At 36.6% G+C, this 18,237-nt stretch overlaps 1 protein-coding gene across 5 annotated transcripts in view; it reads left to right on the top strand.

Moving 5' to 3' along the window:
* The first annotated feature begins 423 nt into the window (after positions 1–423).
* The window catches only part of trak2 (trafficking protein, kinesin binding 2), a 29,348-nt gene continuing 11,534 nt past the window's right edge, over positions 424–18,237 (top strand). The window contains exons 1-7 of one of the 5 annotated variants that reach the window (XM_051896703.1): positions 424–583; positions 4,859–5,053; positions 6,585–6,734; positions 15,753–15,809; positions 17,373–17,449; positions 17,562–17,678; positions 17,966–18,175. In XM_051896703.1, coding sequence (XP_051752663.1) covers positions 4,999–5,053; positions 6,585–6,734; positions 15,753–15,809; positions 17,373–17,449; positions 17,562–17,678; positions 17,966–18,175 — 666 coding nt within the window. In that variant the 5' untranslated portion in view covers positions 424–583; positions 4,859–4,998. Of the gene's footprint in view, positions 584–4,858; positions 5,054–6,584; positions 6,735–9,541; positions 9,612–14,061; positions 14,303–15,510; positions 15,530–15,752; positions 15,810–17,372; positions 17,450–17,561; positions 17,679–17,965; positions 18,176–18,237 lie in introns of those variants that run through there. The other 4 variants (XM_051896704.1, XM_051896705.1, XM_051896706.1 and 1 more) reach the window with 4 other exon arrangements.

An 18,237-nucleotide genomic window follows, 5' to 3' on the forward strand; every position in this document is an offset into this window, starting at 1 on the left:
TAAGGGGCCTATAATATATCAATGATGAAGGTTCTCGTCCTCTCTCCACGTTCTTCATTTGAACGCTCATAATTAAATATTACTTTGAAATATAAAATATAGGATAAAATATACGAAATAATTTGACCTTTATCTATTATCTATATTATATATTATCTATTTCTATTTTATTGTATTTATTGTTATTGTTATTATTATTATTTGTATATAGTATTATATACAGTATACAATATACTTGTATACAGTATTGTATAGTATTTTATTTGTGTCGGTTTAAAATTTGCTGATTTTGAAAAATTGAATATTTAAATAATGATTGTAATTGTGACCCATGAAATAAATAAATAAATAAATAAATAAATAAATAAATAAATAAATAAATCTCTTGAGGACTTTTATCACAAAATAAATGTCGCGGAATTTATGACGTAATTGTGGATCACTGACGCCAGATTTTTGCCCTAAACTCTTCCCCAAATACCCCTCCCTCCTCGCTCTGTTCGCTATTGTTTGAAACGCTCGAACTGACAGGAGCCACATGCTCCACTAACGCTCAGATAAACGGATTTTAAGTGAACTAAAGGTAAGAGTGATTTTCCGCTCTTTCACAGCTCATATACAGACATTTGGGTGTATGTAGAGATGAGTGGATGAGTTTGACTGGTCACGGATGTGCTGAGGGAGGCTCGTTTGTCTGGTCATATGGCCATTGGGATGCAGATCAATTCCTCTAGTTCAACGCATATGTATTCTGTGTATGTTTTCAAATGAGTGTTCAATACATGTGTAGGTGTGTTTTCTGTTATAATTCTGAGCGTTTTTAAAGATAATCTAATGTGACATCTGCAGGGATTATGAAATCTGTTGCATCAGATCAAACCAATGCACCATCTCTGTGCTGCTTTTGCTCATGTATTTGTGTTCAGATGTTATACATGATTTTTTTTTATTTTCATCACGTTCATCTTAATTACATTCATCAAACACAGAGAGCTTGTGATTATATCCAAACAGAATTAATAACCCATCGTCATCATCTGATGATTTATGAATTTTAGTTATATTAACACGACCTGTTGACTTTTAATAGACAGAACATCAACAGACCTTCAGATTATACGATTATATTGTATTTATATATTTATTATCAAAATAATATATATATTTATATATAAACAAATTAAAACGTTGTGAATATAAATATATATAACATTTTGATGCCTTTAATCATGCTGAGTTGCAGTAACAGACATTTCACCAGGTCTCATGTGTTTGACTTCAACAGCAGACAGCTTGCTGTAACATAACTGTGGGTCAGAGGGAAGATTGAAGAATAGATCACTTGACGTGTTGCTAATGGAGGTTTATTGGCGGTTCTTCTTGCCCTTGAGCAAACCGAGAGGCTGAGAATATATGGGGCGACGTGTAATAACTTATTTCAGGTGTCATTTAGATGGAGCTTGTTGGAAGTCATGCTGGTATAATTTCAGCAGCAGCTGTCATGAGCTCTGCATTAACGTCTGGATCAGACACAATGCCGAGGAACCATTTGGATTCCTGCCGTTGCAGAAGCAGAGGAGCGTCTGAACAACAGAACCGCACCTTTACAAATATGCATGTACTTCTGGGATGCGTCTGCAAGTTGTGCTTGATGTGTCAGTAAAATGACAGTCTGATGTTTTGATATTTTTGTTTTTCTAATCCAGTGATGCTGCAGAGTCAGGCTGAGATTATTAACCATCTGGTTGATAAAGAGGCTTTTGAATATCTGTTTCCTGTAATGGGCTGGTCAGACATTGTGGGCATGAGGCTCGATATTAAAAGAACAGAAGTTGTCATCACAAAGCGTTGCACTTCCCAAAAAAACAATAACTTCCTGAAGAAAGACAAAAAGAGAAGGAACGTAAATATCATTGTTGTAAATTATTTGACAGAAAGGCCTTGCAGAGCTGCTTAGCTTCTGACAATAACAAGAGAATAAATCACGTTTTTCAGGTGCAGTAAATGCTTTTGGAGTTTTATGGGAAACGAGAGGGACAGTACAATACTGAGGATTAAGTGCTTAGGATCTTGTTCTGAGGATTAGTTGGACATGAAAGCAGATGAGATTGTCGGTACAGAATTGCAGTATAATTTTGAAAATGTAAAAAAAAAAAAAAAAATGTCTGAACTCTGAAGCTGGAGTTTAACTTGAAATTTATTAGCCAAGTAATTGTCATAACAATGAATATGTCATATTAAATTGTTTCCATTATTATACGTTTATATTTCTATTTTCACTTTCTCTTTTGTTTGCGGTATACGACAGGTCTGTTGTGGTCTCTCTATGCACAAACACACATTACACTCCCTCTTGACAAACATATGCACGTTGTTACAAAACATTTCAAATAAATGCTTTTATTTTGAAATTTCTCTTCATCGAAGGATCCTGAAAAAAAAAAAAAAAAAATCCACACAATTTTCCACAAAAATACGAAACATTGATAATAATAAAAATGTTTCTTGAGCAGCAAATCAGCATATTAGAATGATTTCTGAAGGACCATGTGACACTGAAGACTGGAGTAGTGATACTGAAAATTCAGCTTTTCCATCAGAAATAAATTACATTTTACAATAGAAAACAGTTATTTTAAATTGTAATAATATTTCACATTTTATACTGTGTTATTTTGATCATTATTTGGTGAGTCTTCTTTTAAAAACATGAAAAAATCTTACTGAATCCAAACTTTTGGATGAGTCACGGAACTTACCCTGCTACAAACATGAATGAAACCTCAAACTGAGGTAGGCTAATACTATAATTTGTAAGTTGTGCTGTATAAAAGGGTCTGCTAAATGATTAAATGAGAATGTAATGTCCTTCTCTGTTATCTGACTTTATTTTTTTGTTTGCCTGATGATTGCCTGGTATTATAGTACATTTTTGTAAGCAGAGCTTTGGCTCTCATCTTTCATCCATTATAGAAACATCCCGTTTCGTAAATGAATACTGCTAATAAACATCATCATGTACACTGTGGCCAGTTGCATAAATACTGCTTAGACTAGTCTTAAAAGTAAGCCATCATAGTCACTTTCTTCAAGACTGCAAAAAATATACATAAAGTTACATAAAATGGTAAATCGGTTTAATTTGAATTGGAAAAGTTAGACAGATTAGTCAACAGTTAACAGCAAGTTAGTCAAACTAGTTCTTAAGACACAGTCTTCTTAACATAGTGGCTAAGTTCATGCAATTGGCCAGTTCTATAGGATTTTCTTCTCTCCAGACCTCAAGACATGAAGTTCATGTGTGCTCCTTTAAATCATGCTGAAGCCTTTCATTTTCTGAACAACAGGAAGTGCCCCTCACTCCCCTCTCTGAGACAGCTGCTACGTGGCATGCCCAGAAGACAGTCAAGCTTTAGAGACAGAGGCCCCAAAAAGTATTTGGACACTAAAGTCACACGTGTATCAGTGTCACTGCATTAGATAGGAAAATACAAATTAAGTCCAATCTGCACTCATAACTATGTATATGTTACACTATTATAATGATGATAATAATAATTATTTTTTTTATTATTATTATTATTATTATTATTTGTAGTAGTAGTAGTAGTAAAAGTATTCATTATGCATACCATTTTTATTGATAAATGGCAATAATAGTAGTAATAATACATTGATAATAACACAATGTACACTGTTTTATGAATAATAATAATAATTAAAAACAAAGTGTACATTATGAATATAAAAACAATAATAATCAGGTTTAATTAAAGTATTATTGTTGTTGCTGTTGTTATTCATAATGCATATTATGCTTATTTTAGTGTAATGATAATTTGGTTATTGGCTAATTTTGTTGTAATAAAACTAATTAAATATTGGTTTTGGATATCATGCTTCAACATAAAAAATAAGACATATCGGTCATAAAAACAAATCTAAATCATACAATAATTAGTAGTAGCTGTCAGCACTGATAGCCTCGTGGGCAGCGCACTGACATATAGCGCCGTTGCGCTTTGGGTGACCCAAGTTCGAGTCCCGGCTCGCGGACCTTTCCCGACCTTTCCCGAAGCTCAACTTCCATAGGAAGGAACTGAAAACGCTGCTAGTAGACACGCACATCCCCGTGTGGCCGTGCGCATTTTACATTCGCTTTTAAATTGGCGCCAGTTCGGTGCCGGCAATTGCTTGAATGTTGGGTTCATTATTATTTTTAATGAAAAACACAGCTAATCCTTTGCAGGTTCCCTATTAGAATTGTATTTAAATCCAAAATACAAGAAAAATCTTCCGCCAATCAGCTCCTCACTTTCGAGATAAGTGAAATCTGACTCCTACTGCTGATCTGTGCTGCTACTCTCGTTCGGCTCACGCTGCATTGAGCAGATGCATTCAGTTTTTAATTGTAGTGTCTGTTTTTTTTAGCTGAACTAAATGATTTTTATTACTATAAAAAAATCAAAACGATGGTGGGGGTGGTGCCGCGGTGGGCAAGTGACATAACCGGTGTTCCGACTATCGCAGCAAGCTTAATCGTTAGTAGTAACTATGGTGTTTTGGTGAAAACTATTTTTATATTAAACATTTTTTGTAAGTGACAAGCCTTTCACATAACTCTCCAAATTACATAATGGTTAAAATGATAGATCATTGTCTCTCGCTCAGTCACATACACGCTTGCTGAAGCAGAGAAATAATCTGCCAAACAGCAGGAGGAGAAACACTCAGCCAAAGCTGAAATGTCAGCAGAGAGAGAATGGGGAGTGATTATATACATGTTTCTCTGCAGGACTCTGAAAACACACACGTGCATACAGTTATTAAATGTCATGGTATTTTCTGTGTCTTTCAGGTATAGGTTGGAGTCTGTGCATATCCATGGTGTTTTGATGCAAAACAGGATGTGACATAAGCAGCCTTCACGTCTTCTGCTCGTGCGGTTTGGGCATGGATGAGGAGCCCCGTCCTCATTCGCCCAGCTGATCAATCAGAATGTTCGAGGTGAAGCCCATGAGCGTGGAGAAAAAGGACACAGCTGTGGGAACAGGTGTGTGAGAGACGGCTTTCTCCTGTTACTACAGTAAACTGCTCCACTGAACTACATATTCACCCAACTGGAAATATGTAGCAACTCCAGCATAAATGTGACTTTTGCAATGTTAAATAACTTTTTAACAGAAAGAAAGATACTGAAATTAACCTTAAAGGGCTCATGACATGGAGAAAAAAAAAAAAAAAAAAAAAATCAAATTTTTACATATAAGAGGTCTTTGTACCATTAAAACTTCCAAAATTGCATGGCTTAAAACATCCTCAGTAGTATTAAAAGCGCATTTATTTAATCAAGCTTCAAAAACTGTTCCTTTAAACATGTGGGGATTTGTGACATCACACGGATAAATACAATTGCTTATGATTGCCTCTAGAGCAAGAAAACGTCAAAGAATAGTTATACATCATCGCACCATTGGAGTAAAGAATGTTTGCTTTGACGCATCCGGTTCAAACAGCTCATTTGTGTCTCTGTACAGACTTCAGAAGGACCCCAGCATCAGGAGCATGTGTGATGGTTTATTTTTAATGCCGCCCCAGATCGTCTGAGGATTATATGTTTGTTCGTAGCATTTGACTGCAGATTGTTTTGTAAACAAGGCACAGTGTAATGGAGAAACATTTTTTTGAAAGATGAAGCAGCCATTTAAATTTTTTTGCAAATATATTAATTTTTTTTGAGCAAAAAACTTATTAACGTTATGTGAACCTGAAAATGAAAAATCCATATAATGTCCCCTTTAATTTTAAAATCAATGCAACATTTCCAACCTGTCAAATTTGTTGATATTTCATGGTCTGCTGGTTGACTTTTCTTGTTATATTGTGTATATCTGTCTTGTGGTGTTCAGACTGTATGTGTATACTTGATTGTTTTAGTTTAAAGTGCGTCATGTAATTGCTCTCTAATGTGTCATTTCAGGGTAAATTTAGCATCAGGGATTGCCCACTTTAATTACAAACTTAAGCTCAGTTGGTTTTACCACAGAACATATTTTCACTCCGTCTATCAGTTTGATGAACTGTTCACCAATGTTTGGTGAACTTTTTCACATACACATTCCTATACTTGTCGGAACAAGTTTCTGATCATCTAATACGCATGAATGACATGTAAACGTGGATGGTCATCTCTGTGACATCTAGGGATGGGTTAGGATGATTAAGTAAAACATGTTGCAGACTAATTATACAGTGCTTCCTTATCGCAGACTAATTGACTAGTCGTTTAGAAAATCCATTGAATAATCCATAGTTAATTATGAAAATTTGTTGTTTTACGCATTCTTCGCTGCGTCACAAAGTTGCAGAAGTCCCAAACGATCTGTGGAGGGAGTTTTCGAGATCTGAAAGTTATTTTATTTTTATTTCAACAGATCAAGGAAATTATGATTCCTCATAATATGACCAAGTGTATTTTGACTTGAATGAACAGCAGATGGCGTACATGGATTCATAATGTGCAACCTTGTCTCTTCTGACCTGTGAATTTCGTTGAAGCTCAGTTATTTCTGTCTGTCCTGTAGATGAGAGCAGTAAAGTTTGTGACGGGGGTGTCAGCGGGGATTCGCTGTATCTTTACGAGGGTCAGGACTGGGTCATCTCCCCCTCCTGCTCTCCAGAAGAACCCAGCACCATCTCACCCATGCTGGCCGAGGAAACTTTCCGCTACATGAGTAAGTCACTCTGAGTGTGTGTTTGTAGCCAAACACGTGTGCATGACTGTTTGGTTGCTATTTATGTCAGAATTGCCATTATTAGGGAAGCTACTTTGAAACTATAGATTCCCAAAATACAAGCTACTCATAAATTTAAAGGAGTCAAACTACAATCAGGCTGCACTTTTGAAACATAGTTAGCTATATTTCAAACTCCTAACAAGTTGGTAATTGCATTGAAACTACTTAAGGGGCCATTGTTTTTTTATATACAGTCAACTCCAGAATTATTGGCACCCTTGGTAAATATGAGCAAAGGTGGCTGTGAAAATAAATCTGCATCATTTATCCTTTTTGATCTTTCATTAAAAAATTTTACAACATTCTATTCTATCATTGAAGTAAAACAATTGAAAGTGGGGGGAAACTCACATTATGAAAACCATGACTTCCTGTTCCACAGGGGTATAAATATGAGGACACACAAAGGCCAAATTCCCTTAATCATTTATCACAATGAGTAAAACCAAAGAGTATAGTTCTGATGTGCAGCAAAAGATTGTTGAGCTTCACAATATAGAAAGTGGCTGTTAAAAAAATAGCTAAAGCATTGAAAATCCCCATTTCCACCATCAGGGCAATAATTAAGAAGTTCCAATCAACTTAAGATGTTAGAAATCTGCCTGGAAGAGGATTGTGTCTATTGTCTTAATGCAGATAGTTTGAGTGGCCAAAGACTCTCCAAGGATCACAGCTTTAAAGATTTATCGAACAGCACCTTCACCACCACAAGTTGTCTGGGAGGGTTTCAAGAAGAATCCTCCTCACTCATCCAAAAACAAACTCCAGCATATTCAGTTGTCAGACACGACTGGAACTTCAAACGGGACCGGCTTCTATGGTCAGATGAAACTAAAAAAAGAGCTTTTTGGCAGCAAACCCACCAGATGGGTTTGGTGCAAACAGGATAAAAAAAGTACCCCATGCTCACTGTTAAATATGCTGCTGGATCTTTAATGTTGTGGGCCTATTTTTTTTTGCTGGAGGTCCAGGATATCTTGTTCAGATACATGGTGTCATGGATTCTAGCAAATACCAACAGATAAAAAATCAAAACCTGACCGCTTCTGCTAGAAATCTTATAATGGGCCATGGCTGGATCTTCTATCAGGACAATGGTCCAAAACAAACATCAAAATCAACACAAAAATGTGTCACTGAGCACAAAATGAAGATTCTGCCATGGCCGTCTCAGTTCCCTGACCTGAACCCAATAGAAAATCAGTGGAGTGAACTGAAGAGAAGAGGCACCAACATAGAATTGGAAATCTTAAGGATCAGGAGAGATTCTGTATGAAGGAATGGTCTCTGATCTCTTGTCAGGTGTTCTCCAAACTCATCAGGCATTATAGAAGACGACTCAGAGCTGTTACATTGGCGGAAAAGGACGGTGCAATAATTGGGTGCCAGTAATTTATTTCATAATACGATTTTCCCCCCACTTTCAATAGTTTTACTTCAATGATAAGTTAGAATTTTGTGATTTTTTTTTTTTTTTTTTTTTTTTTTTTTTTTTTTTTTTTTAAATGCAAGATCAAAAGAATAAACCACGTAGATTTATTTTCAAAGCCCTCTTTGATCATATTTAACAAGGGTTTCAATAATTCTAGAGTTGACAATACGAGATAATAATCAAGTTGGCAGGGTTCCTTTGGTCATGGGAAACCTGGAAATATCAAGAAATTTTAAAACTTGGATTTGAAAAATTGAATCCGAAAAGTCATGCAGTGTGTCTGAAATCACATACTCTCTGAGTAGGTACTACATTTGAATTTGAATTTACTTTGCAACCTTAAAAAAGTATGTTGTATGAATATTGGTAGTGTTAAAGGGTTAGTTCACCCAAAAATGAAATTTCTGTCATTAAGTACTCACTCTCAGGTCATCCCAAATCCGTAAGACCTTCGTTCATCTTCGGAGCACAAATTAAGATATTTTTGTTGAAATCCGTGGGTATCTGATAGGCAGCATAGGCAGCAACGACATTGCACCTTTCAAGGTCCAGAAAGGTATTAAAGACATCGATAAAATAGTCAACGTGACTACAGTGGTTCAACCTTAATACTTTTTTTTTATTATTATTTATTTATATTTGCTCTTTTTACTCAAATAATTCATATTTTTTTTAATAATACTTTTATTTTTTTATTTTTTTTATTTTTATTTATTTATTTTTTTGTATTTTTTTTTTTTTTTTTTTTTTTTTTTGTGTGTCTCCTAGGATGCATTGCACATTTAAATAGAGTAAATAATTCATGTTTGTTATAGCTGCTTATAACATTTAAACCTTTTAAAAATGTTTGTTTACATGAGTTGCAAGAACAAACCGATTCCTTAAAATCAATCAAACTTTCCAATGTTACATATGGGAGAAAGGGAATTTTAAGATGGCTTGTTTGTTTTGTAGCCTCTCTTTACTCTGCTATAAAGCTGTGTGTGACAAAAAATTGTATACTGATACATATGTTGTATCAGTATATTTATTTTATCCTTTTGTATTGGGGAAAAGTGGCTTGGTACTGGGAAATATACATTATTTTGAAACATGTAGTTAAGTTAGTAGCATTGCTATGACTGTCCTACACGGGTGCGCATATGCTTGAGGGAGTGTGTGCTTGTGTGTGTGCGCGCTTGTATGTGTGCCCGTCACTGGCAAGGGCACAGGAATTCAGTGGTCAGGTCTCTTAAGTGCAGCTGACAGCAGAGCCGGCCGGGCGTCACAGGGCGGGAGGGAGAGGGGCAGATGGATGGAGGAATAGAGAGAGGAGAAAGGAGCAGACATGCCGGTACTAAACATACAGAATGAGGAGCTCTATGATCAATATGCTGCAGAAGGTGAGATGATATCGAGATTTGTACATGCACTCATGATAAAGAGGTGTGTTTGAGTATGTTTTATTTTTAAGTATTTGTGCTACTTACAGACACTACAGGACTTCTGACAATTGAAGGTCATCTATAATGGACAGGGCATGTGGGCTGAACTTGCGCATGTGCATTTCTGCAGCCATATGAATGCAGTATGTGTTGTGTCCATCTGTTTGCATAGTTGCTTGCAGGCATTGTTAAACATTTCCTTTGACTTGTTGTGCCATTTTTGTTGAGGGCGTGTGCTGGTTTGATTTTGCAGTGTTTACAGGAAGTGAGGGCTCATGTATCTCTGCATCTCTAAGACCAACTATACTTGTGCTTATGTCATCTGTGAGAGCTCATGTTGTGCTGATGTCATCTTTAAGCTGACCGACATGACAACATGTGACATGCTTGGTGTGTTTCCTGCAGGAAATCACTGGTCCATACTACATAAGCTCCGTTTCAAAGTTAGACTCCTACTGCCTACAGTCATGGAAGTTGTCATTATGGAACCTCATAAGTAGCCAACAAAGAAAATGCATGGGGCTTACTGTTGATTTAAATGGAGTTTAGAACACAGAACATTTAGAACACCTAATGTTTAACTTTTTTTTTTGCACTATTTATTGTCTTAAAATTGCACATTGTTGGTGGACAACACTCAGTGTTGCCAAGTCCACGGTTTTCCCGCGGAATTGGACTACTTTTACACTGTTTCCACTAGGGGTGAAACGGTTCTCGGTTAAAAAAATCGAACCGTACCGTTCTGCACACTCAGTTCGGCACGCACTTGCACCGCGGTTCATCTCATATCTGATGACGCATGCGCATCTATAATATGGTTTGTAGAAAATAAATAGAACAGACAGACAGAGTTAGGCTAATGTTTCTGTCGATGGATACGCATTCTGGCTTCCCCTAAACTTTGTTCAGTGCGAGTGTCGCATGCTCTATATGACATTTACGCCATCATCACCCGGGTGTTGATAGCACGCGAGCGCAGGTGAGACCTGAACAGCACATGTTGCTATCTGTTTTTAAACTAATCTCATTTAAGCCTTGCCAATTTAAACATTCGAGTGCAAGTCACGAAAGAGAACTTACGCGCGCGCTGTGAGAAGATTTGTGCACTCATACGAAACGCGCACGCGGAGGCGCTTGTACAGCGCGCAAATATTGAGGTCTCTTTCTAGTCTTGTGCTTGAACAGACCAATTCACACAAAATTATGTCAACATACCCGTCTTGGTGAGTATCCTAGCAAGCATAGTTGGTTGTGTCTTAAGTGTACTTATACACTCGAGAAAGAATGCATGTGTTCAGTGTCAGTGTACTGATCCGTGTATTATGTCTTAAAGAGACAGCAGCCCTTGCATTCCTGCTGTCTGAATGTGTTTTTAATGTTAAACAAATAACAAAAGACAAGGAAATCTACTCATGACTGAGTAGTAACTTAAAAATTAAGGAGTACAGTGAAGATTACATGCAATGTTGTTTTACATTTTATTAGCTACTTTATTCAATTTCGTACCTGAAAACTGGATACATGAAAAACCTTATTTGTGCTGTTTGATTATTTGTTCTTATTTTCTTTATTTTTGACAGTAGTAATTTTTTACCTGAACATAGCACATACCGAACCGAACCAAAACCGTGAGCCTAAAACCGTGATACAAACCGAACCATGAGTAATCTGAACCGTTGCACCCCTAGTTTCCACGGGTTGTTGTTTCCGCGGGTTGAAGTGACACCAAATAACATGATATTTAGCTCCTGAAATGCGAATTTTACTAGGGGAACTGCCAAAAACGCAGATTTTACCCCCCTGAACGCGATTTTTACTCCCGCAATTGGGCAGGTTTTGTTGTGAAAACCTGGCAACCCTGACAACACTGGGCGGGATGTGGAATAACAATTTTGTAAATAATGGGTTAAAATGAAAAAAAAAAAAATATATATATATTATATAATTTTTTTTATTATATATATTTTTTTAATTGATTTAATAATAGGTTAATCAACAGATGAATCGATTTATCAAAACACTTTTTAGTTACAGCCCTGCATGCATGGTTGAAATAGTCTATTTTTTATTTAAGCTGAACTTAATTTTTTTTTTGTTGTTGTTATCAATACTTTATTTTTTTTTTCCACAGAACTTATTGCAGTGCTTGTCCTCTCTTTCAAGAATGAGTGTGACACCAAATAAATTTCATGTCCAGAGCACTCCTGTGACGACTTAAAATTCTGCTTTTTTGTTTTGTTTTGTTTTTAAACAGAGCAGATGTTTTTTAAATATCTAATGTGACTCTGTATCTTTAACTACACAAACATCAGAGATATGTCTAATTGCAGAGCAGCAGTTCTATTATGTCACAGCTGCTCCAGGCCAGCTGTCTCAGACCGGAAGTTAAGGCAGAGCTGATGTTCGCCTAATCCACCCCCACCACTAACCCTACCCTTAATGAGGCTATAATCTCCACCCCGACCTCCAGTCTAAGACAGCTGGCCTGGTGTGGCTGTCCTGAAGCAGACGTGACGTATGACTCTGTGGCTCTGCCGTTGGATACTATTAAAACATCAAGTCAGTGGGTTCAGTGATTAAATCTAATATGTACGTGCTAGAGCACTAATGAGCGAGGGTATGGGGGTATGTAGGGTAGCTTTGAAAAGAGGGGCACATAGCCAGAGACCTGCTGAGACTTTTTGCCCTAGTTTCACCCAGCTGGATGATGATGTGATACTAAGAATAATCTGAGAAGGAGAGAGAGAGAGAGGGCAGATGGAGGCTATTTCAGGTTTATAAACGCAGGGCTGAACATGAGAGTACATGAACAAGAGCACAATGTCATATTTATAGAGAGAGAGATGTAATAGAAGATCCCAGTACACAATTTACTAAAGTCTAGATGAAAATTGAACATTTATTTCATAACAACATAGTGTTTGTAAGATGATAGCAAAACCATGGATAGCTCCTCGTTACCATGGTATAATTAATATAAGTCTATATAAACATTATTGCTGCTATTGATTCCTTGCTTGCTTCATAGACTATTTCGAATAAATCAACTAGCAGTCTTCACAAAAATACCATAGCCAATACAGTACATTTTTTATAAGATATCAGTTAATTTAGTATGTGCATATACAATTAAAACTTATCTAATAAAATCAGTTTAAGAGATTCCTTTTATATCTGTAATAGGCATTCTTATTTTAGTATTATTTATAAACTATAATATTTATTACAATTTTTAATTAGCTATATTTCATTTGTTTTAATTTTAATTTTAGAGTGTTTAAATCATTTTATGTGGTTTTGTCATTTTAATTCATTTTAAAATATTTGTTTAGTTTTACTTTTATTTCAATTGTTTGATAATTTTAGCACTTAAACTTAAAGGTGCAGTGTAAATTTTAGCGGCATCTAGCAGTTAGGTTGCGAACTGCAACCAACGGCAGCTCACCCCTCCCTTTCGAAGCAAAATAGAGAAGCTACGGTGGCCGTCTGGCCGACACAAGACAAAGATGTCATCGTCTGAGACAGCAGAGAGTACGTTAGCCAGTCAAGCAACGAGGTTGCTTCTTACTTCTAAAAGAACGGTCTCTGCTTCTAATAAACCAGACGACGACTACTACTACTACTACTACTACTACTACTTCTTGCATATTCAGCGTAGTGACGATGCAAGCTGCCTCTAAAAACATGAACGGTTTAGAAGAAGAACAACATAGTAATGAAACGCGCTCTGTAGAGTGTTGGGCTGTAGGGCTGTAGGGCTGCTGTAGAAACATGCCGGCGCAAAATGACGACTTGACATGGAGGGGGGACCTGCGGTTTATGTAGATAAAAATGGCTCATTCTAAGGTAATAAAAACATAATGGTTCATTATGTAAGGTCTTTATACACCACTGAAAACATAGTTATGTATGTTATATTGCATTTCTGTCAGTAGATCCTCCCAAATTTTACACAATGCACCTTTAACGAAAATTTGAAATGTTGCCTAACTAACTGCAGTAAATGGGTTTTTCATCTAATATTTCTATTTTATTTAATTTAAGTTCAGCTTTATTTCAGTTACCAAAAATTATTTCTAATAGTTTTCATTTTATTTTCAGTTAACATTAACACCGGTAAAAGAATGGCGGCTCACTCAAGATTCTAGGTCAAACAACCGTGTGGTTGTACGGTGTTTTTGTGTCGTGTTCTGTCATTGTTGATTACCTAAGCAATAATCACAGATCTCTCAATTTATCTCAAATTTGTGGCAAACTGTTTTACAAGGGCCACTGTGATAGTGGAAGTAAAATGACCGGACTGACACCACCTGATGTTTTACCAGAGATCAAAGGTCTCCTCTTGTCTGTGGTTACTAATGCGTCACTTATTGCTGAGGTCTCTTCATGACACAGTTAGTGTGTGTGTATATATATATGGAGATCTGAACTAGACCGAGCGAATCAGAGCATCTGTGGCTGGACTGCAGAGTCATGAGTGTTTTTCAGGCTTGTGGTTCAGCTCATGTGGTTTCTGTGGTAATGGAGGTTCAGTTGGTGTGTGTGTTTGGGTCGGGATAGAGGTATGTGTTGATGTCAGTGACATAGTGCCGTGATTGTCAGGATGCTTCAGTTGAGTGAAGAGCTCCCAGCTTACCATTTCACCTCAGGTAAGGACAGTGTGTGTTAGAGAGAGAGCTAGAGAATGGGGATTGATTATTCCAGTGATTTGGAATTTTAATGAATATATGGAAATGGATGAATGTATGGAAATTTGGCATGCAAAGACAAGATAGACACTACCATTCAAAAGTTTGAGGAGATGGTCATTTTTTTTTGTTGGAAAGAAATTAATATTTTCAGCAAAGATGCATTAAATTGATCAAAAGTGACAGTAAAGACATGTAAAATGTTACAAAAGATTTCTTTTTCAAATAAATGCTGTTCTATTCTATTAAGAAAAAAATAATGTATCTACGTTTTTACAAAAAAAAAAAAAAATGAGCGGCACAACTGTTTTCTACAATGATAATATTAAAAATGTTTCTTGAACAGCCACTTATTAGAATGATTTCTGAAGGATCATGTGACACTGAGTATCCTGATGCAGGATCACAGGAATAAATTACATTTTAAAATTGCATTAAAATAGAAAACAGTTATTTTGTAATCATATTTCACAATATTATTATTTTTTTTTACTGTATTTTTGATCAAATAAATGCATCCTTGGTGAGCATAAGAGACTTCTTTCAAAACAAACAAAAAAGAATCGTACTGACCCCAAACTTTTGAATGGTAGTTTTATTTACCCTAATTCTTGTTACGCTTATGTAACATGGGTTAGATATTAAGATGTTTAAAGTTAGGTAAGAATTTGGATATTTACAAGAAGTTAATTATTTACCAAGTTTTGTTTACTTAACTATAGTTTGGAGACAAATCTACGGTTATATTTTCTAAGTGTAGACCATAAACCAGATCTTTTTATCTGTGTCTCAATCTAAATGATCCGAAGATGACTCTGATTACAGGATAATATTCTCTATAATACAGTATTCATTTCTATTACTGTTATGAGTGCTTATCACTCAACATTTTCACTTATGGGTCTGAATCATGAATGTTTGCATCACCATGTGTACTAGCGGCAGCAGTTTATTACTCTGACAGCTCATGAGAACCCAATGGCAGTAGTGATACACTGGAGGTCACATGAACTCTAGGTCAAATACTTTTCAACCTCATATAAAATCAGTGGAAATCTATGCAATGTCCTCACTAATATAGTGAAACAAACGTGTGTGTGTGTGTGTGTGTGTGTGTGTGTGTTTAAACCTAATGAGAATGCATTTATTTTAATCCAGGATTGCTCACGGGACAGTGACTGCTGTCAGGTGCTTCATTGTTCCTCCTTTATCTTTATCTCTCTCTCTCTCTCTCTCTCTCTCTCTGCCCCCACCCCCCCCCCACCCCACCCCCCGCGCCGCTGGTGATGGTGTCTCTCATTTTCACCCTCAGTGGACTTCCTCAGTATATAATACTTCTTTCTCTCTCTCTTCCTTCTCTTCTTCTGTCCTTACCCTCTCTCTCGTTCTCTGTCTCTCATTCCTTCTGCAGCATATCTAGCTGTTGGTTCCTCTTATCCCCATAATGGCTCTAACAGCCTCTCTAAAGGTAACACACGGTCTTTGATGCTTCATCTGTCTATATTCCACTCATCTGTCATCTATTCTAACAGAATGCCTGTCGTTCCTAGTTTCTGCTTCTATTTTTGAGCTAGTGTTTGACCTCAGACAACCAGCATGTGTAGTGTGGTGTGCTAAATGTAATGCAGTGTCCTGGAGCCATCTGAAACTCACATTAAAGGGGTCATATCATGGAAAACAGTATATCAAACTCTTATTTAATATGTAGACATCTCAAATTCACAACTCAGAACTCCCTCTGCATTCCACCTGGAACATTTATTGAAACTAAGCTGAACTATGAGCACATTAATGTAAGAACACCTACATTAACACATGAACACCTATTTGGTATTCATAAATCGCCATTGTTACTCATTTCATATGCAAAGAGGTTTGCCAATCATAGATCTGTAACAGATCTCATTTACATGAATCTTTAAAGATACAGTAGTCAAATCATCCTAGGTGTGGCGCAGCAAGCAATTTAACTATCAATGGTGAATGTGAAAATTTGCAATTTTGAGCAAACATGCTGTCTTGCTGTTATTGCATCTGTTTGGGACAACCAGGGTTCATTGCTTATCAATTTGTTCCTTTGCAGCTGGTTAGGACACACAAATGGGAAATTAAAATGAAACAACTTTTTGTGCAACCTTGACAAGAATTATTAGTTGGCCTTAAGGAAAAAATAACTTGTAGAAAATATGACCCCTTTAAAGTTTATAGTGTTTATAGGCATTAGAGAGCGGTACATCTGTAGTGTTGAGTAAACTGACTTTAGATTTAGATCCATGTACACTACTGTTCAAAAGTTTGAGATTGGTATGATTTTTTTTTTTTTCTCTTATGCTCACTAGGGCTGCATTTATTTGATCTAAAATACAGTAAAAACAGTAACATTGTGAAATATTATTAGAATTTAAAATAACTGTTATTTATACTCATATATATTAAACTTATAATTGTATATTAAATTATAATTTAATCATTCTAATATGCTGATTTGCTGATCAACAAATATTTCTCATTATTATCAATGTTGAAAACAGTTGTGCTGCTTCATATTTTTGTGGAAACCATGATACATTTGTTTTCAGGATAAAAGTTCAAAAGATCAGCATTTATTTGAAATATAAATCTTTTGTAACATTATAAATGTCTTTACTGTCAATTTTGATCAATTTAATGCATCCTTGCCAAATAAAAATAGTAATTTTTCTCTCAAAAAAGTGTGTAGTGCATGAAGTTTATAGTGAATATGAATGTATTTTTGAATGCACTTTGGGTTTGTGCATGATGTTACTGCAGTGTGTGTGTGTGTGTGTGTGTGTGTGTGTGTGTGTGTGTTGTGCATGTGTAGGGCTTGCCATATGGCGTGTGGGTGTTTTTTCACCTTCCTATTTTGCTTTGTCTTGCCAAAAATAGAAAAAAACTATACATTTACTGGTACACAGCTAGTGTAGTTGCCAGTATTTGTAGGATATATTTTTAATGCATTCATTCTTTTTTTTTTTTTTCCTTTTTTTCCTGACTCTTTGCCTCCCCGTAGTCCTCAGCGCTGAGCGGGTGGAGCAGATGACAAAGACCTACAATGACATTGACGTGGTCACACACCTCCTGGGTGAAGTGAGTGATGTTGCTTTATCAGCAAACTGTGGTAAAGTGCTTTGTCAAGTTTGTTTTTGATCATAATGGCTCTTGATTGGCTGTCTGTTTGCATTACGATGTCGTCTCGCAGAGGGATCGCGACTTGGAATTGGCCGCACGGATTGGTCAGTCTCTCCTGCAGAGGAACCATGTGCTTCAGGAGCGAAACGAATCTCTGGAGGAGCAGCTAGCACAGGCTGTAGACCAGGTACAACACGCTTTGACATGAAAAAATTGAGGTTAATCGTGTATAAGTAGGATTTCCACGATGCGGAAAACGTGGATGGAATTACAGAATCCAGTCATAAAATGGAATTTAATGTATTGATTTGACATTCTTATTGATCATTAAAATTTAATTTAATCATTCAAATGGAACCCAGAAAAATTAAAAGGAGAAAAAACAGAATTTGGAAAAAATAAAATTGATTTCATAGTGCCCTATATAAGCTACAGTTTCAAAGTTTTGCAACACACACAAACTCTCTCTATCAGGTTCATCAGCTTCAGCATGAGTTGTCGAAGAAGGATGAGCTCCTCCGGATGGTTGCGAGCGCCAGCGAGGAGAGCGAGACCGACTCCAGCTGCTCCACGCCGCTACGTCACCCCACACCCGCAGGGGCCGCTCTCGCCCTCAGCCAGCTGGAGGTGCTACAATCCAAACTCCAGGAGCTGGAGGAGGAGAACCTCTCGCTGAGATCAGAGGTGTGTCATGGGCTCTGCCTGATATTTCAGGAGCAGAAGGGTTTTACAAAAGCGTGACCTTT

Source organism: Ctenopharyngodon idella, chromosome 6 (assembly GCF_019924925.1).
Source record: "Ctenopharyngodon idella isolate HZGC_01 chromosome 6, HZGC01, whole genome shotgun sequence".
NCBI lineage: Eukaryota > Metazoa > Chordata > Actinopteri > Cypriniformes > Xenocyprididae > Ctenopharyngodon > Ctenopharyngodon idella.